The sequence below is a fragment of the Aulonocara sp. 'chitande type north' Nkhata Bay genome, linkage group LG18 (genome assembly GCF_057382095.1).
Source record: "Aulonocara sp. 'chitande type north' Nkhata Bay isolate Kocher_YH1m ecotype deep benthic linkage group LG18, A_spYH_male_GT1.1, whole genome shotgun sequence".
NCBI lineage: Eukaryota > Metazoa > Chordata > Actinopteri > Cichliformes > Cichlidae > Aulonocara > Aulonocara sp. 'chitande type north' Nkhata Bay.
The window spans coordinates 11,524,898-11,547,581 of record NC_141361.1 but is presented as its reverse complement, the minus strand read 5'-3'; the positions used below and the strand labels follow the sequence as shown (position 1 = coordinate 11,547,581).

Here is a 22,684-nt window from a genome sequence, read left to right as displayed (position 1 = left end):
GGCTGCACTTGTATCCTTCCATTCCCAGACGCGCTCATACATCAACACACAGCAGAACCGTGGCCTGCGCTGGCTTTCTATTACTGTATTTGTGTCACTGTATACTGCATCTGTATGTTTGGTGGGAGACCACCACGAGCTCACGGCTTAGATTATTTTCCAAATCCACCTTCTCATGCTCACGAGTAAAATACAACCACAAGTTCTGGATGAATGGTCAAATCTGCTTACAGAGTGAAGTGACCAGGAAGTATCTGCGTGGCAGCCTTAATAAGAGCTGGATCGAATTCTCTAGATACTCCGGGAAGGTCCTTCAATGCTTCATTTATTTCCCGCTTTAGGAGAGGATACACTGGAGCATCCTTTATGAAAGGAAAGAAGCTAATGCTATCCCATAATTCATAGCAACCCACTTCGCAACCGTCATTAGAAACAAACGATCAACATAGCTGACAAGAGACACAGATCATGTAAATGTTAACAGTGTGTTTTCCATTTCATGTCATAACCTGCTGATGTGTTTTGTGAATGATGGATATTATACTGCAGCAATAAAATGTGGTTATCAGGATTTTGCGCTGTGTGCAGGCCGTAGATTTACATTTTTAAAAAGTGGACAAAACAAAGTGGAAGGACTTTGAAACTTAAAATATTCACTTTTTGTAGTCCATCTTCAGAGGTACACCACCATACTGCAGAACCATGTCACTGGCATCAACCATCACATTATTAAAGAAGCTTTTTGAGTGCAGTTGGACTCCCTGCACACCGCAGCTCTCTCTTCCCATGTCCTTATTAATTCTTTCCTTGATCTCCTGACATTTTCTATCAAGGTCAAGATAAAAGTATTAAGTAACTTCTTGAACCATTCAACCAAAATCAACAGCCACAATTTAAGTGAATGGGAGCTACGTAAAATGTTGTGTGATGCATGCAAAGAACACACCAAGTCAGGCAGAACTTCAGAGACAAAGTGTTGGTTGTGGCAAAGTTTAAAATACAAAAACAAAAAAACAACAACAACAGGGCATTAAACCACAAGAATAACTGAAACAGGTGTGGCCCAGGTGACACACATCAAAATGAAAATGATGCTTTACAACCAAGTGGTAAATGCAAACCACTGGTGAAACCGAGGCAGCCTTGTTTAAGCTATACACAGGGATAAACACATCTCACACAATCAAAAATTCAAACCACCTTAAAACGCAGCAGTTTAGTCCAGCTATTGTTTTAGATTAAATCATTCACCTGAATGGTTAATAGTTTCTGCCTTTGCTAGTTGGCAGCTGAAATGCTAGCATGTAAAACAAGCTCATATTTCATTATTTCATTAGTACTCCCTCTGTCTCGCATAGAGAACCACAAAACCCAGCACAGTTCTGCAGTTTTTTATTATTACTATTGGTTTTTTTAATCTAGTATGTCTCTGGACTGTGTCAGAGGAAAACTTCCATAAAACCCAACAGATGTGTGGACATCAACATGCAAGGTAAGAAAGTCTACTGCTGTCACCTGTGTGTGCCAAGCTTGCCACAATTAACCACACATTTCAGCAGCAATGAAAACGACTGAAGTGAATACTGAATAAAATGTGATTCAGCAGTCTCACACAACTCTCAAATATTGTGCGGACAAAGTTTAGCCTGCACTCAACTTTTATCTTTTTGTGGATTACTTTCTTAATTTTGGTTAATGTTCTTTGACTAGTAAATTAGTCACCAGGAACATCCCTCGTACAAATTAGTTCCCTCACATTCCTGTGATGCAAGCAGATCAGGGGAAATGGAAGAGACATGATTTGATGTGTTTGTGATTAGTGGGATGAGTGCATCGTGTCATTATTTTCCCAGTTAACAAGTGCAAAACAGGGTCAGAGGACTCAAACAGGTATCACAGATTACTGTAGTAGCGGGGGAAAAAAAAACCTTACTCAATGTACTATTTAATAAAATTGTGAATACCTGCCACAAGGCAGACAGAACTTTCTACCTAGAAAAAAAACAAAACACTGGGCACACCTTGGGTTCTATGAGATGAGAGCACAATAAGTCTCCTTTGCTTTTCATTAGGCCAACATATTTGAAATATGTCTACCTAATCAAAGTCGTGAATTTGAAAATAAACACCAGTCATAAAAATCAGTGACACCAATATATCTGAAATGGTTCTTTAAAAAAAAAACATCTCAACTGCAGCTCTGTCAACAAATCCTACATCCATTTCAGTCACAGCAACAGCAGCAGAAGCAGCAGCACTACAACTACTAGTAGTAATCTTCTGTGAATGTATCATGTCTGGTAAAATGGCACCAGATGCATTTTTATAACAAATACAGGTGTAAAGTAGAAAATATTAAACCAAGTTTAAATGTAACAATTTTTAGTAACGTCTAATATTTAATAATACACCCAAATACTGAAATATATATAGTCGAATCTTAAAACCCACACGACTGAGAAAATGAAACAAGGAAATGTAAATCAACTGATTACTTTGTACGGGCATTATATTCCAGTATTCACACATGGAGACTATTTCATAACATGCACATGTAAGTACATCTGTAACCTGTAGCAGCTGTGAAAGCACATCAGCAGAAGAATTACATTTCTGAATAAATATTGCTTTAGTGGAGAGTATCAGTCACTGAAAAACCACAACAGGAAAAGAAGAAGAGGAAGAACCGGATGTTCGCTGGTGTAGCATATTCTCTTTTCATGACCCTCTTAGACTCGGGTGGGGGGGTGGAGGGGGGGATAGCCATGTCTACGTGGTTACTTTCAGTATAATAAAGCTGTAAAATCTCAGGTTACAAATGCCTGCAACAATAAATCACCCAACCAAGTGTTTACTTAAGTTAGCCTCCAAGCTACCTCTTTTAGCTCAGCCTGACAAAACACCCTACAGCTCAAACTGTCAACAAACCGCTGTGACACCAAAAAAAATATCTATATAAAAAGGTTTCTATTAATAGCATTGTGTCCCATTCTGACCACGTTCCACAGGAGGTGAAAGGTGAGGCTTGTTTGACTAGTGGCTGAGGTGGAGGGAGACCTTTTGCCTGGGTGTGGCTGGACACAACTATCCTCTGGACTCGCTGATAACTGGCCCTGCATGCTACTGAACGCATTGAGGCCAACCTTGAAGTGGTGCTCTGAGGGTTTGAAATCCCCATGTGTGACAAAACATGCTAAACACACATAGTCATGTGCCCCCTCGTAGATTCTGCATGGCTCAGAGTCTGTGTGTAGCTCACTCTGCTAGGCCTGGGAGAGAGTGTGGAGCCAATGAGGAGGCCTGGTCATGATTAGGCAGCAAAATGTATCCTCGCGTGTCAAACCTCACTTTGATCCATTCAGCTTCCCCTCTGTCTGTCTCAGCAGTGAAAGAAATGGTTGAGCTGTGTGGGTGTGTGCGTGTGTGTGGGGCAGGGGGAGACAGAGAAAGCAGGGAAGCATATGAGTGCATTCATACACTTACAATGATTTGTTTTATGTCAGGGCATTAAGAGAAAGTATAGTCAGGAAGTGTATAGTCTCCCTCTCACACGCACGCACACACACACACACATATATACAGAAACACACAAAACCAACACAGAGGCGTTTTGTGTCTCACCTTCTGCTACTGACCTTCCCTTTGTTTACAGCGCATTGCCGGGATACTCCCTTTGATTCGGCTTCGCACACGTGACCCTAGCCAGTTTCTGCTCTGCAGTGCTGCTGCTAAAAATAGCCTCAGCTTGCCCTGGCTCCACAGCTAGTTTACATAAGCTCTAAGGGGGGTGGGGGGAGAAAAGGGAGCGACATAGGGGGAGAGAGAGGAGGGGGAGTCTCAGTAAAGAGAGAGCGATAGAGAGCGAGGGGGAGAGAGGAGGAGTAAAAAAGGGGGAGGAGGGAGGGAGGGAGGGGATGGGATCTATGGACAACCATTCCACAATCTCTGAGCAGGGAACCTGCAGCGCCACTGCTGTCCTCCAGCAGACTATGCCTTTACACTCCTGGTCAACAGCAGGGGGTGTGTGTGTGCGTGTGTGTGAGAGAGAGAGAGAGAAAGGTATTTGTGTATGTGTGTGGTCGGCGCACACAGTAACAGACTCACAGATATCCACCATTCACGAGGCTCGCTCTGTCTCTCTGCTGGACGTGCATTTTAACCCAAAAATAAAAAATCTATTTATAGCCTCCCCACCCCCCAAATCTTTAAGTGGAGCATAAGTTCTCATCGTCCTCTGCAGCACTGCTTACACTGAGCTTAAAACCGCCATAGTGATGATTTACTTTTTTCATACTGTATATTACGACACAGATTTACATGTTAGACACTTTAGCCAAAATGTATATCAGGTGCTATGGAAATGAGTGGTGTTTCTAATGTGATTCTCCTCAGGCTAAAAGAAGCTGTCAGAGCCTCTGGTCTCTAGAAACAAAATAAAAACACATTGGCAGTGTAGCCAATCTTGTGGCATGTAGCATGCAACGCAGGGCAGCTTTAGGCTTTCTTAACCGCTTTCAAATGTCCACCCAGGCTGGCTGTTTGAATCTATAACTCAACGAATAGACAAAACAATTAAGTTAGAGGAAAACTAAAATCTCAGGCACACATAGGGCATCACTTAAAACATCTTCAAGTAAAAAGCGGTTAACACACAGACACACATACACACACTCTCTCTCAGGGAAAAGGCTTGGCATGTGTTCTCATGTGCTCCGCAACATCCTCTCTGCTATCGCTTTCTGGCCTCAAGAGACGACTGAAAAGAGAGAACGGCTCGGTCCCACAGGGGGCTCTAACAACCTTAAGGACAGTGGTTTGTGTAGATGGTGTCCCACTGAGGTTGCAGCAGATCTGATCCTACATTTCAGTGCAAAACCACTCCTTCCTTTCCCTCAACTCACAGATACAGCCAAACACAAACACACACAGTTCCATAGTGCGTCCTTTGATTATTCCTCAGTCAGCTGACAGGAGGGTCATCTGATTTTAACAAGCGACACAAAGGTTTTTGTTAATCTGGATTATGGTTTTACATGACTCATTTTATGTACAAAGTATTTAATTTTTTTAATTAGTAATGTAGCGATAATGTAAATGAAAAACAGAGCTAGAAGAGTTTTAATTTGTTTGAAACCATTTAAAATTTGTTTACCAAGCATTCATGCCTTAAAAAAGAAAAAAAAAAAAAAGAGATAAAGCCGTAATTTTTTTAATGCCTTTAAAATGTTCTTACCCGAACAACAAGGTGTGCTGTTTCTATGGCCTGTTTGGTGGTTGAATCTAACATAATGAGGAACATTTGTTTGGTTGTTTACAACTTTAGAGCTGGGAAATAAAAAGAAAAGAAAAAACTCTCACCATAACGCTACCAAAATGTTCCTCTTCCTCATTCATTTCTTCCTCCAGTCCACTTCCTACCTGCCAACAAATGCTTCTCTATTTTTCCATCAAAATAAAAACTACTGTGCCATTGGGATTCAACTCTGTCTAATTCTGGCCTGATACTGTACTTGAAATTAAAGTCAGGCCAATAGTTGATGTTTGTTTATATGTTTAAAAATTTTCATATTTCTGTCTGACTTAAAGTACATGGGTTTTAAAATCCCACCAAATATTAATATCAGTGTGCATCATGCACACAAGAAGTTTACAGTTGTCTCAAATCTGAAACATGCACACGCTACGAGTTTGAAAACACAAAGGCAGCAAAACTTTAAACTGTGATGCATCCAGTTTCTTGTACTTTAGCCACACTGTGCAGTGAGAAGAAAGGCAGAAAGCTGAATCGAAAAAAATGTGGATGGTGGAGGTTAACTCGCAGTAATATTTGTCAGCAGCAGTACGTTAGCTGACGTTAGCCTCAAAGGCAAAAATATTTACCACTGCCTAACAACACTGCTAATCCAGGACTAGTGGTGTATGTGAAGTTGTGTTGTTGGCACATATCACAAATCCTCTTCTCAACAGCCCAACTGACAGTTGTAGTAGCTTGTTGTTTCAAGGCTGCCGTTTCAAACTTTCATTTCTTTCAGACTTGCGTCTCTCATTGGCTGTTGTTAAAGTAATCATAACTATGTGGATTTTAAATCTTTAGACTGTTGGTGTTTCTGGAAGTTCTGTAAATCCTCACACAGCCAGCTTATCTAGGTTTGTCATCAGCACTGACAAAGGTCCCAAACCACTCCGCTGAATGACGGGACAGGTTAATAACACCCAAAACTCCTGAAGCCAAGTCAAAAGAAGAGCTCCAATAATATATCAGACTAATATTGGCAATGGCCAACCCATCATCAGTGGGATTGTGCAAAGAAAAGCTTAAAAACCTCAAAACAAGTCTACTACATTGTTTGTAAAGATGATTCCTCTAGAAAAAAAAATGAAGAAAATATAAAAACACACAAAACAAATAAAGCCTGGAACATGTATCTGGATCAGCAAAAAGGTTTTAGAAACACTCATCTCAGCCAGAAATTCAGACATTACAAGTAAAATACAAGTCAAAATTGATGCAACAGCACAGATAAACCAACAGTTGTCTCTTTTGGTGATAGGCTGACATCAATCCATATGACCGGAAGTAGAAAATACCGCTGCACCTTTAGCATGACATGTTCTTACAGCCATCATCAGACTCACAAACCTCATGGACTGTGTTGACTGACAGAGATCAGTAACGTAGCTTTCATCCCGTGTGAAAGAAAATCTTCATAGTGTCAGTGTCATACCACTTAGATGATGCATAAATTTAAACTGTGAAAGTAACCCGAATATAACTTATGCAAGCAGCAATCCATACAAATCAACAGAGTCCATGAAGGTTTAACAGCTTCCAGGGGGACAAATATTTCTTATGTGATAAAAACAACTGATCAGAATAAAAGTTCTTACACTGAAACATAAACACAAGTAGAGTCATTCAGGCTCATCATAGGCGGTACATCAGATCAACTAAAACATTAAGAATTCAAGCAACTTATTGGTGACACAAAAAAGCAGCAGTGACATGCAGCCAGTGTATAAATATCGCTCTCTCTGGCTCTTCCATGAACAGAAGAGGCTCCTTATTGAGGAGAGCCACTGTTTGTGAAGCCTAGCCCCTCTGTTTCTGTAGGGCCTTCAGGGGCTGGGGCTGGCTGACAATGCCAACCATTCTTAGCACTTTACAGCCCCAGATGACTGTGTCAGTGGCCCCCAGGCTGGTGGCAGAGTCCCGTGACCAGCACTAAACCCCAGCCCCAGCCTAGTCAAGCCTTAGACTTATCCACCCACGGTCAAGCCCGATCTCCGGGACTCTGCAGGACAGTTGGATACCTGGCCCATCCTAGGTGTGCCTCTGCTGTGGCCATTTTCACAACATAACATCCTAACCTGATTAAACATGCACCACATGTCAATCACAAACTCAAATCCCAGTTTTAAACCTAAGAACCCGAAGTTGAGTTTTGAAACTTGCTTAAATTAAAAATAAAAAATTCTTAGTCAAAGCAGGCGTTTTCACATAACAATAACTAATTAGCAATTATATTAGCAACTAATTTGGATTTTTGTTTCCTGTTTTTGTACTTGATAAATAACAACTGAACAGTTTCAGTTTAAGAAACACTAATGACCTTAAAAACAAGCTGGTGTGTGTGTGTGTGTGTGTGTGTGTGTGTGTGTGTATATATATATATATATATATATATATATATATATATATATATATATATATATATATATATATATATATATATATATATATATATATATATATCTCTCTCTCTCTCTCTCACAGACTGTGGTACAAAGTCAGGGTGTATTATCAAAAGGTGACTCCATCATTTTCCATTTACAGAATAACATGCACTATGCTTACATATGTTTACAAATATAAAGGTGAGTGCCTATGTATTATTTTAAAATTCGGAAATAGCAAAAAAAAAAAAAAAAAAAAAAAAAAAAAAAAAAAAAGCATAAAATCTTAACTATACCTATATCAAACCACCTCTTTATGAACTACATCTTTTGTTGCTGTTAAACCATCTAAAAAAGATTCAGATTCCTTTTCATTTGATCAAAGAACATTTGCCTGTTGTTTGTTTCATAATCCATACGCTAAATCTCTTAAATCATGCCCCTAAAAATTATATTATGATCATTTAAAAGACTAAAAAAATAGACCGACTAATAAAAAAAACAAACAAACAAAAAAAAAAAAAAAAAACTGAAATGAAAACAGAGAAAAAAACAAAACAAAAACACAAAACTATGAAACAATAAGACATTACAAAAACCCAACTCAATTTGTGAACTATAATGTACACACAAATCTTAGCATTAAATTATTGTGTTCCTGTTGAGACAAAGTCACCAGAGGAAGTACATGGTTGGCTGCTCTGAGTTTGTGGTACATTTATTTAAAAAAAAAAACAAAAAAAAAAACCTCTAAGGCATCTCAGGCCTCATCCTCATTGCAGGAATAAGCCCCAACTTGTTCACAGCCAATTTACTCAGTACCACCACCATCCAGTGTAGCTCTCCTCTGGCCCAATCCTGTTTGGCTGCTGCAGCCCAACATCCCAGCCATCATCATCATCATCAAGCACACTAACACAAGAGAGTTTCATACCAGCCTAAACAGCATCTAGCACTGGTATGATGATGAATCTCAACATATTATTTGTGCCATGTTTTGTGTCATATTTGCTGTGGGAACATTCACCACAGCAGCAGGCCTGGGAGTTCAGATTTGCGTGTGAAAAAGTGTTTGATTTTGCCGTTGACACATCCAAGGCATTGCGATGGAACCAGCCTGCCGCAGCTGAAAATAGCTTATAATCAATCAGCTGGCAGACACATATCTGTGCTCTTAAAACGTATAAATGTGCAATGCAGAGGCCAGATCGATGGGTGACAGGATTCCAAAAACATCGATATGGACATGCTCTTTGGCATAACAAGCGCCTGCCATCGGCCCGTACTTATTTCCTGTGCCTCTGTCCGATGGGCCATCCAGCGTTAGGCTGGCTGGAAAAAATATATCTGCCAGTGGTGCAAGGTCTGTGAAGGACAACACAAATGAAACAGAAGAAGTATATAATCCGCCCTTGTAAAATCTAAATATGACATCTAGCTAAATCTAACCAAAATGTGTTCTGGTGGCATTGTTGCAAAACCACAAATCGCAAAAAGTGAGCTACATATAGGTTATTTCCTTTTTGCTAAACCTGCATAGTGACTGATTAGCAAAACGAATTGCTATCAAGATCAAGGAGTCACCAGCACAGCCCCACTAATCAGCATGGTGTTTAAATATAAATAAAAAGAGAGTAAGATATGAAATAAAACTGAAATAAAAGTCATGACAATGCGGTTTTATACTATGTGAGTGTTACAAGCTTGTAATACAACTTGTGCTGACGTTTTCCAGGGAGAATCTTAGTATACTGCTAACATCAGAGGTAATAACCATGAGCAGAAAAACCTGCAAATAACCAAACAAGTTTAGATTCTCCCGCCATCTGAGGAACTGAAAACTCAAGTGAATTACTTTAGACGGCAATGTCCCCACAATCGTAGGACAACTCGCATGATCTGATATCCCTGTGGCGAAGTTGTTCCCACATCATCACAACAGTGTTGGTCCAGGATCAACACCACAACCAACCAATTACATTATCTCAGATTCCAGTTAGCATTACCTGAGAAGTTAGCTAATACTGTTAAAAACAACAACATAAATAACCCAAATTTAACTAACAGCAAAGTTAACCTGAATATATACCTGTTATATTGAATTGATTAATAAAGTAAATACTTTAAATGGTTACCATCTGTTCCAGGAGAGAGCTTTTTTTCCTTTTCCCAGCATATTCCAAACTTATGACATCACAACAACATGATGATGCAGGAACAACACCAGCACAGAGAAATCAGATACACCAGGACAACCCTGTTGTATTCGAGCAGGGCTAATGAAGCTAGCATGATTGTTAGCTTTGGTTGATACCATGTATGCCTCATGAACTGTGGAAACTTTGTGGTTTGATCAGGAAGGGCGTCCAGCATATAACTCTCATATCTATCAACCACTTGTTACAAGGGCGCAAGAGAAAATAGCTTTCTTTATATACCGAGTGCATGTGTGTCACTCTGTGTTCATACCAGTGTATGTGCTTCAGTGCAGCTTAATTCGCTCCGTTTCTGTTAATCCATTACATCTGTTTGTGTCACTTCTACTCTACGCTCCATTTTAACACAGCCAAAAATCACATTAAATCTCTTCTCACATAGTTTTCTTTTCCTAGTGTCAGGCAACAAAACAAGGTGAAATATTGACTTTAATGCAGCCATCAGAGTCAATATTTCCACCAATATTTTGACCACAGAGCGAACAGAGGCAAGCCATTTACCAGGCCGCTGCTCTACACCGCTGAAATCCGGATTTCGTGATCTCGATGTAGTCTGGCAAAAATCTAACCCTGTTCTGAGAATGAAACTGTATTTACACATAAACCAAAGTGTCTCAGCTCTGTATAATGCACTGCACTAATTAAATTGGCTATTTCTTTGTCACTCTTCCTAGGGGCGGGGCCAGCAGCCATTCCAGTTCAATTCAAAGCTACCCTCAAAGTTCAGATATCTATAGTGGGAAAATATGAGGCTAACAATAATGTCCCATAATCTACCACAATAAAGTGGTAGATTATGGGACCTTTAAAAAGCAAAGCCTAAACAACAAGAGACATTCACAAAAAAATAAAAAAAATACTGATATCAAAACACAAACATTTGATTTAATACACCCAGTCTCCAACAGAAGGACCTATGCTCCCTTTCTTTTAACCCAGTTGGCAGCTGAAGCAGTCTGCCACAACTTCCAGGATGGTTACTCAGAACAGTTCGTGGTCATAACAACAATAGGTGTGCATGTGTATATGTGTGGACCTTTACACATACATGTCTGTTGCCATGTAGGACAGAGTATCTATGAGAGTTCATACAGAGGTTAGAACCGAGAGGAAGTAAGCGAGAGGCTGTGGAGTCTGACAATTTCCAGCCTTCAATCAAAACACACGGCTCAGGCAACACAGGGATACTGTGAGGTTTCTGCTGAAAAGCAAGATTTAGGAACATGGTGCAAAAAGCCTAGCAGTTATCAAAATGGTTAGACCATTCATTTTTTTTCAAGATTTAATATTTCTGTTTATGTCAAATAAATTTACAGCACCACAGTTAGATTATTACACAACTTTATCTTTCAAAGAAAAAACATTCTGAGATGAAAAGTCACAAAGCTTTAAGTTTAACAGATAAGGTAATGTTTATTCTAAAGATTTTATTTTGTGATAGAGAAAAAAAAAAAAAAAGTAAAGCGGGGGCGAGAGATGGGGAATATAACACAGCAAATTGGCCTGGGGCGTACTCAAACCCATGCCGCTGCAGCCTTCGGTACATGGGGCACGTGCTAGAGGGGCGCCCCGATGATGATTCCTTGACCAAACATTATTGTATAACTGCCCAAACAGGAGCAGAGAGGCAGAGATAGGAGGATAAAATGACAGGCAGAGGAGAGCAGAAAGAATGAATGATATTTTTGTGGAGGAGGAGGATGAAAATAGAGAGGGAAAAAAAAATCTGACTTCAATCATTTGGCAGTATTCCCCCCCCTCATTCAAAACAGTAGATGTAGGACAGAAAAAGGCATAGCAACCAAGTTCAAAATCAATACACACAACAGAGAAGTCACACATGAAGCACTGAAACACTGTATGCTTTTCATTGTCTTCATTTTACTGTGTTAATGTTTGCTCATGTCACAGGACAGCTGTATTATCAGCACTCGGGCTAGCTGCAAGCCTCAGTGGTTTCAGCTATGACAATATTCCTGGAGATTTCAACATTCAGAAGCATTTGCAGCATTTGTGACGAGGAACTAACAAAGATCTGAAATGTTTATGGTACCACGATATTAAATGATGTCACCATGACACTGGGATATGGACTAAAATAAACACAACATGCTCTTTTTCTTTCTTTCTTTTTTGCGCTGCCCTACAACACGCAGACTGACTCAGAGCAGCAAAGACAAACACAGGCCGTGTGGACTGTAACAGCTCCACCTTACAGATTCATGTGACTCTCTAACCATCACCTGACTTTTTCTCTTCTTTCTATGGACGCTCCTCACAGGCAGGGGAACAACAACAAAAGTTACATTAATGTTCGAGGAACAGAAGATATTTAGGGGAAAATTAAAAACTCTCTCTACACTCCAAACATATGAACACACCAGTCACTGATGTAGCCTGCTTGTGACCTCGAGTTATTAGTTTTGTATCTTCTAATGCGTTTTAGCTTTGAATTCAGTTTGGCTTCAGTTAGTTTCCAGAGTGGGCTTGCTTCTTCCAGTTTTTGTTAGTTTTAGTCTTTTCAATTATAAATATATATTTTAAGGGACAGGTATTTAAGAAAATTGTAATAGATGTGACATTACCACACCACTGTAAAGACATCCTAAGAACACTTCCTCTACATTTTATATTAATTCACTTTGTAAGTTCATTTATCTATTTATTTATTTTTTCCCCCCCAAGTCTAGGTTTTTTTTGTTTGTTTTCTTTTTGTTTGTTTGGTTTGTTTTGTTTTGTTTTTTTGTTTTTTTTTGGGGGGGGGGGGGGGGGGGTCAGTTAACTGCCAATGTTTTACCACACCTAGATTTAGTTTGCAGTTTTACTTTAGTTTACTATAATGACCTCGCTTTGATCGAACCCTCAGAGATAAAGGGAGCCAACCTTTGGGATGGGAGGGGACTCCTGAGCCCACAGCATGTACATATCCTCATATTTACATGTGACTCCAGAGGTGAGTCAGAGGAGAAGCAGAAAGAGAGCACTGTAATCAGTGAATCCTTTTGCATATCCAAACTTCCTTTTACAGGGAACAGAGGGGTCCTTCCTAGTGTACAACCAGCTCCCTATGGTGGCCCAAAGTGCTTTAGGAGCCGTAAAAACAATCCGGGACTCTCCTCAAAGTGACAACAGTTTCAGCACCCTGCACACTGCAGTATCAGTACTTACTACATCTACAGTTCAGCTGGACTAAGATCGTAGCTGCTACACTTTACACTGTTATTTAGTGAACCAACCCGAAGGTAGATGTTTGTCTTACTTAAACAGTTGAAAAATACTAGCTTTAACTAGAGCAGGGATAGTGGCCTAACAAAGGGACTAATCTGGCCCATCTAATGGATTGGCAAATTGTAAAAGTTGCTATTAAACAAGACCTATATGCTGGACAGTATTTGGAGGATCACTTCATGAGAGCCCAAACTGTTCTTTTCATGTCTACATCATTGACATTATAGATAGCCAGCCATACAAAACCAAGGAATGAAAAAAAAATTAGGCATTTTTTTTTACTGTTATTATTCCATTCAATAACAAAATTCCTGTTTGTTTTTTTTACTTTGTTTTTTCCCCAAGTTAAGAGAAATTCTCACCTTTTTTTAATTATGTGAAAGAGCTGCCAACTAATATGTTTCTTAGAGCACAGTTAAGCCAAAGCCCACCAACAGGTTTCTTTGATTTTCTACATAAGTATTTCTTTACGATTATGTTTCTCAAAACTGCACATCTCAGGCTGTACATCAGTTTTGCAACAATAACAACAATCACCACCACAATAACAACAACGATAGCAATGAAAACAGAAGACCCTCAGAAAGTTTCAGCTACGCTACTTAATACCAAAAAGAAAGAACTGATTTAGAGGCATTTAATCAGTTATAGATTGCAGGAAACAGCCGTCTAGCCAAGACCAAATTTAACTTTATGTGGTTTATGTGCTAAACTGAGTTTGACACCCCCGAACTGCAAGATTACACCATCATTACCTAATTACAGTTTTCAATAGAACAGCTTCAATAAATTTAACACTGGGGCATTTTAATACAGGTCAGACCAGGCTTTGCATATTGCCATGGAGAAAAGCCAAACACTGATATGAGGAGAGATATGCTAAATTTTCCAATGGACAGCTACAGCTCTTGCTCAATTTGCCACACCCAGAGTAAACATATCTTAGCCACATTCATATACGACATGACACCAACAGACACTGCAGAGCTTTCACCTCAAAGGCGACAGGGGGGAGAAAAAAAAAAAAAAAAAAAAAAAAAAAAAAACAGCCCAAAAAACCAAGGGGGTAGATGAAGCAGAGATTATAATTTGCAGGATGAAAAACAAACCAGGTCCTTTATCCTTCCCATTTATAGCAGCACAAACCACCAAGTACATAAAAGCATGTGTTCATGAAGTGAACTCCGTAAAATGTATTATGAAGGTTTGAACTCACTATTGTGCACAGTCGATGAGCTGGTATTCATTGGACCTCTCAAAGCATGCTTTCACTCCTTCGTCGTCCCACAGCTTCTTTGCGTGATCAAAGAACTCCTGAGAGGGATTAAAAAAAAAAGTTTTAAAAGCAACAAAAACACATCAAGAAAAACATTTATATACAAGTACATGTACAGTCATATGAAAAAGAAAGTACAATCTCTTTTAGTTCATCTGGTCTTCAACAAGTCTTATAAATAGGTACAAAACATGACATATTAAATATTATTCATTTAATAAAAACCAAGACATAAATGAAAGAGCAGTGTTGGAAAAACTACGTGCACCCTCACTGTGTCTATAGGAATTAAGAGAGTGAGTAGCAGCCAGGTGCTGCTAATCAAATGCACTTGATTAACTTATGACTATTAATTGTGAGCAACAAACAAACACAAGCAAACGTTTTGGCTTTTTCGTGGTCTCAAGCATTTAAGGATGCTGCCCAGCAATCCAGGAAGGGTTGCAAGTCCATTTTCAAAAATATAATCCTTCCCAGGGAGAAAGATTACGCACAAGTTGCCAATCTCCCCAGGAGTGGACGTCCCAGAAAGCAGCATGTTAAATGTTAAAGTTCATGACAGTAGAATTAGAAAAAGACTGAACAAGTATAGCTTGTTTGGAAAGGATACCTGGTGAAAGCCTCTTCTCTCTAAAAAGAACATGGCACCGTGGCCTAGGTTTGTAAATTTGCATCTGAACAAACCAAAGAACCGATGAGACCGAAGTGGAGAGCCTTGGCCGTAGTGCACAGCGAAAACCAAACAGAATATCAACACTAACACCTCATACCAGTTGTCAACCACAGTGGCGGGGGAGTGATGATTTGAGGCTGTTTTTTTCAGCTGCAGGACCTGGTCACCTTATAGTGATTGAGTGAAACAGTGACGATCCATCTGACAGCTGGAGCTAAAGCTGGGCTAAAACTGCACCATGCAACAGGATAATGATCCAAATTGCCCACAAAACAAGAATCAAAGCGTCGCAATGGCCTGAAGTCTAAAACTTAACCTGACTCAAATCCAAAAGTAGCATCTAGTAGTAGCATCACGTGGAAAATTATGAAAAAAGTTAATTGCTAATAAAGGTGGTTCAACGAGTAATTGAATCATGGGGCGGACTTAGTTTTTCACTCATGGTTTCTGCATTTTTGCTCAGTTAAATAAATAATAAGACAGTTTAATATATTATGTGTCATTGTTTACCTGAGGTTTTGTTTAAATAATTTTAGAACTTGTAAAGGACCAAATAAGTTTTTTTATTTGTATATCATGTCCTGACACATACATTTTTCTCTTTCTTTATATAAAAAAATAGAAAGAGGTTGCAATTCTATCCTGTGTATTATGACATTTTCCAAACGTTCTCATGTTATTTCTGAAAATACAACTTTTTCTAGTCATGCTACAACCCAAGCATGTTATTTCCTGACTTGAAACGTATTTAGCCTAGCTTTGGGATACCTGTTGGGATACCTTTGCGTAACCTCCAGTTTGCAAGAACAACATTCTCTCAGCAAACATGAAAGCACATAAGAACAACAACAACAACACGTTGCGGGTGTCCACAGCTCTCCGTGTCCACTAACAACAAATACATTCACGACCTTTAGCTTTGCGCCAAAAACAGATTTCTTAGAATCGGTTTCTACTGCTACACGTAGCAAAAGCCCAACCCTATCTTTAACCCTTTTCACTTTGGTGCTGTAAGGTAATGTAAGGTAAGTAGGTCATCTAAATACCTTCTGATATGTTTTAGTTCTCCCCTAATGGACAAGACCTGAGAGAACAATTTAATAAAAAGAAGAAAAAAAAAGAAGAATGATGATTCAGATATTGGAAGTCCAATCTAGTCCGAACACTGCTGTGTCACTGTAGGGGCATGAAGTGACAATTTATGACATTGGAGGGTAGAATTAAAATTGAAATAATATTGGATTGATGCAATCATTTACTGTAAATCATTTCATTACCATTTCATTGGTATTAATTAACTGTTAAAAACCCACACCATCTGACTCCAGCTGCATATTTGAGGTGTGAGAGTTCATTTCATTCCACTTGGCACCACCAACAAAACAATACGACTTCCTGGAGAAGCTTTCACGTAGCCATCAAGCTAATTCTGCGCAATGAGAGCGGGGATGCTGCTGGCTAAGTGTATTCACTGATCATCGTGTCTTCCAATGTTATTGCACTTTGCATTCAAAGTCAGGGCTTCAATGACATGACGCATGACATTACACCTGGAAATTTAAAGCAGGACACTGCAGACACTTTTTGGCATGAAAACAAAAAACAAAAAACTTTTTTCCTTTAAAATAACCACTTTGTATAAACATCTATCAAGAAAAACATACTAAATCACACAAATCACTAAACTGAAAGTTACATATACACAGTACACACACACACTTCACCCAGACCAAATACTTTTCTTCCATAGCTGGAGACAGTTACCTCAAAATGCAGGAGCAGAAAAGAATTTCTCACTCAACAACATTTCCTACATAACTACTGGACATGATGAAAACAGCAGGTCTCCTAGTTTGTTAGATCTGAATCACACCTATACAAAGATATGCACCATATATTCATATCCATGCTTCCAGGTTTGGTTTTCTCTTTTCCACCCTGTGTGTGTGTGTGTGTATATATATATATATATATATATATATATATAAAAAATAAAAATGGCTATAAAAATGAAAAGTAAGGTAAGAGTCTTTGAGCACATGCACCCCCCCGAAAGTCTGTTGTAAGCCAAGAAAATCCCTAGCTTTATGTTCCATTTTACAACCTGTTGCAACAGAAAGGACAAAGTTGTAAACTAAAATGCTAACAAACACCATCTGTATTAGTCAATTAAGAGATTAGATGTTATATTGGCGGGGGGGGTTTACACTCACTGTCACAATAGAGACTATACAGTTCAGCCCCTACTGTCACTCTGTAAGGACTGCTGTGGTATCTTAAGTTTTCATGTTTAAATTACAAAACTACAAGATGACGTTTAAAGAGAAGAGAGGGTCAGAGTGAACTTAACTGTTATGTCTCTCTCCATTTCATTAAGTCTGTCTGACGTTATCTATGTCCTCCCGCCAATCTAAATCTAAAAGCAACATGAGAACATACGTCTTGCATGTACGCAATTTTGCTTTCCCATTCAATTCCTTGATCCATGTTTATCCAGGAATTTCTAAAAACTTAGTGTAGATCCTCTAAAGTACATAAATATAACCTGCACTTCTGGTGAATGAAATCCATCCATCTATGCTGTAAATGCGTAGTTTCAGTACTTCAGCTAATGAGAGAAACTCATCAATGACTTTAAGACACTTTCCAGGAGTCTCTGTTCAATCTAGACAGAGGTGATTCGGCTAATATTCCTATTCGCTGCTTGTCCACATGTCTTTGAAATGGGCTCCTACTCTAGCATGGAGGCACCACATGACTCTCTGCGCTCAGCACTGGCTCTTCGCTGTGACTGGAGAGAGGGTTAAAGTAGCCCCAAACCAGAGAGAGAGGGGGAGAGAGAAAGGGAGAAGGGAGGCTGATAAATGATCACATGCTCCGGGAGATCTCCTCTCGGCAGATCCGGTGATTCAGTTAAACATGGAGTGGGAGGGTAAAAAAAAAGAAAAAAAAAAAGACTGATCCAGTCCTTTTGTTATATATGGCCTTACATTTAAGGTTTTTCCTCACTTGTGCCTTTGATAGACTTTTCATGCCAAGCTGTTAGCTGTTCTATCAAAATATGCAACATAACACATTGCACAACTGTGGATCTGCTTCCTGCAGCACACAGTTTACCTCTTGAACAAAAAAAAAAAAAAAAAAAAAAAAAAAAAGCAGCCATATTTGCTTTCTGGTCTGTGTTTGCGTTCACCTCGGTTTCAGTCGAAATTCAACCCCCAACTGAACCAGTATCAGTAAGACAACACTAGTGCTGGTACAGGTCTCATAGAAGAAACATTAAGGGGTCTGAGACCCTAAAGAAAGGCTCAAAAAGGCTGGTGAGTGCTGAAGCTTGATGGAGGGAGGATGAGGGGTGGAAGGGGCAATAAGAAGGAAAGGAGAAAAGAAAAAAAAATATGGTCCTTAGGGCTCTTTTCCACAGAGGCGTGTGACACTGGGTCTTTGAATAAATGCAGTGTGTGCTACAGTGCCCTACAGAGGAACTGATAACACAGAAAGAGACCAGGAGGGAATCTGCTAAAACACAAGTTTTTTAACCCTTTCCTATGCTCTTCCTCCCACGCCATTTCCACCCCCCCACTCTATCGCCAGCCTCAAGATACTGATCATTTCTCAGCCTCTCAATGTTAATAAAGTTTTTGTGATGTAATCTGTCATACAGGTCAGGAAGACCAAGAACAAAATGGCCTACATTTCACTTAACTCATCAAAATAAAGTTGTAAAGCAAATGGCTTGCATCTTCCGTCGAACACTTAAATTCATTTGGGTTACTTTATAGATAGCATTACAGGTCAAAAGCCTAATAACCTCAAATCCTTCCATACATAGCCAGCCAGACAACCAGTTGGCTCCTCAGTCAGCCATTGTCACCACATTTATTGAATCTTGGTATATCAGTGTTAGATAACTGTGCTCAGAGAGGCCTGACTTTGATGGGTTGAGTGCAGACAAATTTAGCCAAAAAAAAAAAAAAAAGAGTGAACAACTGTTCAAGACTGTTCTTCATTTTCCAGGGCCCGGCTCTAAACTAAATGATATATAGAGCGTTTGCAGTCCCGGCCCAAAGGTTCTGTAACAACCTACCCAAGGAAATCAGGTTGTTGGAGTCAGTCACCTCCTTTAAGTCATATCTTAACCCATGCTTTTATCTGATACCTCTTCTCAACTTGACTTTTAATTTCCCTTTTGCACTTTGTTTTATTCCCTAAATTTTGCAAATTCTGTTATTATAGGTTTCCAATTAGTAACTATTACAACTGAGCAGAGTTTGCTTTGTTTTGCTGGTCCTGTGAGGAACTTAATAACATGACGTCCTAAAACAGTAGCTATGTAAATAAAGTTTTTTTATTGTTATTTATATAAGATGAAAAAAACATAAGAGAAGGCCTCCAGGCCACCTTTTGCCTCTCTGTAAGGATCCTCAAGTGATGAACTGGAAAAACTTCAAGGACTTCCCATGTTCCACTATAAAGATAACTACAACGGAAACTGCCCTTGATGTCTGTAATGGGGAAAAAGTTAAGCACAAAGCAGTTCCAATTACTTACAGGAGGAATAATCACAGGTTTGGCCTGTAAACCGATATAAGATGATATTAAATCATGTTACACACTCACTGACAGTGTTCCACAAGTTGAACCGAGGCAAAAGATATGAACCGTGCATCCGTACAGTAACTCTGCTCCAGCTTAAAGAACAATAAGGTTCACCTTTAAGAACAGACTGCAAGATATAAAGTAGCATTTTGGAGGCTTGATCCATCAGGGTGTAAATAAGTAACATTAATATATTTCAAATATGTCTAACAGAAATAAAACTACACAGTGCTAAATAGAGACCGGGACTCATTTGAATTTGCTTCACTTCAGCTGACAGACACTGTCAAATGGCTAACGTTGCCACCGCAGTGACATTTGTTTCCATTTGCATAGATGACCGTTTGTATCCGTGCTTTCCTTTCCATGGGTCTACTGTTATCCAGGGCTACAGTGGGAAAAAGTTTTCCCTCCTGCTTTGATTATTAAGAGTAAAGGGCACGAGAGCTGAGCATGTCCACTGAAATATGGCATAAATAAAAATGTCTCTCAGTTTTACATCAACATGCAAAAACCATACAGGATGATATCCATTGGTTAACAGAAGCAACGTCAAAATTTCCACCAGCAATACGTTCAACAGATCGTGACACAATGCGACCACAGCTCTGAGGCTTGTCGCCTAATACAGTCGCAACTGCGAAAATCTTCCATCTACGCCCTGACAATGATATCAATATATAAAACCCAGTTAATTTAACTGTATTACTTGATAAACAAACCAAAACAACAACAAAAAAGTCATAGGGACCCAGCCCATGGTGTCAAGTGTCAATGATTAAAAGACAAATGGAATTTTGGTGGCATTTTGGTTTACAGTGCACAACACAAATTGGAAACGGGTCGCTTTTTACCAGCATGTCAGCAGGTCTGAGATTCCCAAATAACAGAGAGGAAGTTGGAAAAGATTAAACGATCTGGAGAAAACTAAGTTTGAAATAAGCACATTTTCAGGTTAATGGGAATTAAAGTAGTTTACAGGGAAGGGGACATCATTTGGTGCATGTTATTTTTTTTTAGCCATCACAGCTTTACTTATTAATTAAGAGAAATGTAAGAAGTCAAAGGTTATTGTGTACCACTTCTCCACAACACAAAACATGACATCATCTGTCCAAAAATATGCTTCCACGTTTCAAACCGGCGCCAACAGATGAAAGCCACAGGTTGCCGATTGGCCGTGTTCCTGCACTGCTGTATTAGATATCACGCCTAGTGGCACTAAGTGACAATGTAGTGGTGACACTGACGGCACAAGTGAAGCCTGAGACCGATGACAAGCACAGACACTCCAAACAGAGCCATGTTGTTCCCTTTGGCCTGGCCGGGCCTGGGAACTCAACGCCGACTCTCCCCACGGCCCCGGCCCTCACACAACACAACACCAAGACTACTGCAGGCACTCTCACTGTGGGCCCCAAATGCCTTTAATGGTTATTCTTGTAATGTCTGCGCTTAGCACAGTTGCAAGATCCAAAAAAAGAGCATCTTATTCCAGATAGCTTCAACATTAGCAATGAAACCTTATCAGAAATTCATTGTAAAAACACACAGCCAAGAGAGATCAAACCCACAAATAAACTTATGTCCATCTTGTCTTATTTCTCCATATAACTGGCAACATTTTTAGAAGCTGAAACTGTACAAGGATCGAGAACAGCAGTAAAAGTTTACAGGGGAGAAGCTCGAAGTGAGCAATTTGTTTACTCCTAAAATTAACAGCGCCACTTGGGTCTAAAGATACAGGAATGCATACAGAAATAGGAATCAATTTTAAGACTTCTTAATAAGGACAAATGGATACCAGTTCCACAGGAGAACAATACCAACTCTAGCGGTGTGATGTAGTTTTATCTCTTTGTATAACAACTGACCGTCTATCGCGTGAAGAGTTGCCTTAACTTATTCTTAACAATAACACTGTGGGTGGTTCATCATGCCCAGTGTCACTAGTCTTTGGACCAGAAGGAACTGCAAAGATAAAAGACTCTACTGGCAACAAAGTTTTCCAAATATCAGCAGAGGGTTGATACTCTTCTAGTCATTATCTGGAACTTGATTGTCTTAAATCCCGTCGTCTAAAGTTAACGTTTCTGAGCACATCTTGAAACCATTTCAAAACTCAAAAATTGGAGCCATATTCTTTTACTATTTCTACATTTCTTCGTCTGTCTAGCTTCTTCTTCTCCTCCTCTCATTGTTTGTCAATGCAAGATAATTTAAAAAAAGAAAAGAAAAGAAAAGAAAAAAAAAATTCTGATTAGAGAAATGTGAATCAGGTGACACGCCGTGCCAGTTCCAAGGACTGGTGTAGTTCAAAACCTTTTGGGAAGCTTTTGACAGAGCTTAAAGTCAACTTTGCTCAATTTGAATAGCATTATTTCACTTAAGCAGTTTCCTGTAAGCTCCCCAAATACACAGGAAAGGGAGAAACTAGCATGATTTTGCTTGAATCTAACTTTGAGCTGAAATCAGGATACAGCAAAGGACGGCTAACAGCTACACATTTATTAATGTTTCACTGTGTTTATCTCAGTCATGTTATTTATTATTTCACTAATACATACCAATGCAGTATATTTCAATTCCTGAATGCATCTGCAGCTCCTCTACATCCTTCCACCCCAGAGTATCCAGGGTTTTTTTTCAGAATTTGGAAGAGCAGCACACAGAGTAAGTAAACTTTTAGAGTTTAAACCTCTAATAAAGGTTCCCTAACTAGGCTTTCTATTATGTAATTCGTTTCCAATTTGCTTTAAAATTTTCCCACGTCTGTTCTATTTTATTTTAGAAACATTAGAAACCTTGTAATGGTATGCGTTCTTGGTCAGGCCTCCATGGAAAAATAGATTTTAATCTTTAAGGGACTTCCTGTTTAAATAAAGGTTAAATTAGAAAATGTTGTGTAGCCTGATTTTGCCTTACGATTCCCAAATTCTTCCTTAAAGTGAGGATCACAGCTTATATCCGACTTATATCGGCAGATACTCAAAGCCAAGGTATCAAATCGGAAGTGGA

General features: G+C 39.3%; 1 protein-coding gene across 2 annotated transcripts in view; it reads right to left on the bottom strand.

Annotated features, from left to right (window-relative positions):
- Positions 1-22,684, bottom strand: part of gnal2 (guanine nucleotide binding protein (G protein), alpha activating activity polypeptide, olfactory type 2) — a 53,804-nt gene that overhangs the window by 15,984 nt on the left and 15,136 nt on the right. For both annotated transcript variants that reach the window (XM_086271249.1, XM_086271250.1), the window contains exon 5: positions 14,335-14,432. In XM_086271249.1, the coding sequence (XP_086127375.1) occupies positions 14,335-14,432 (98 nt within the window). The remainder of the gene's footprint in view (positions 1-14,334; positions 14,433-22,684) is intronic.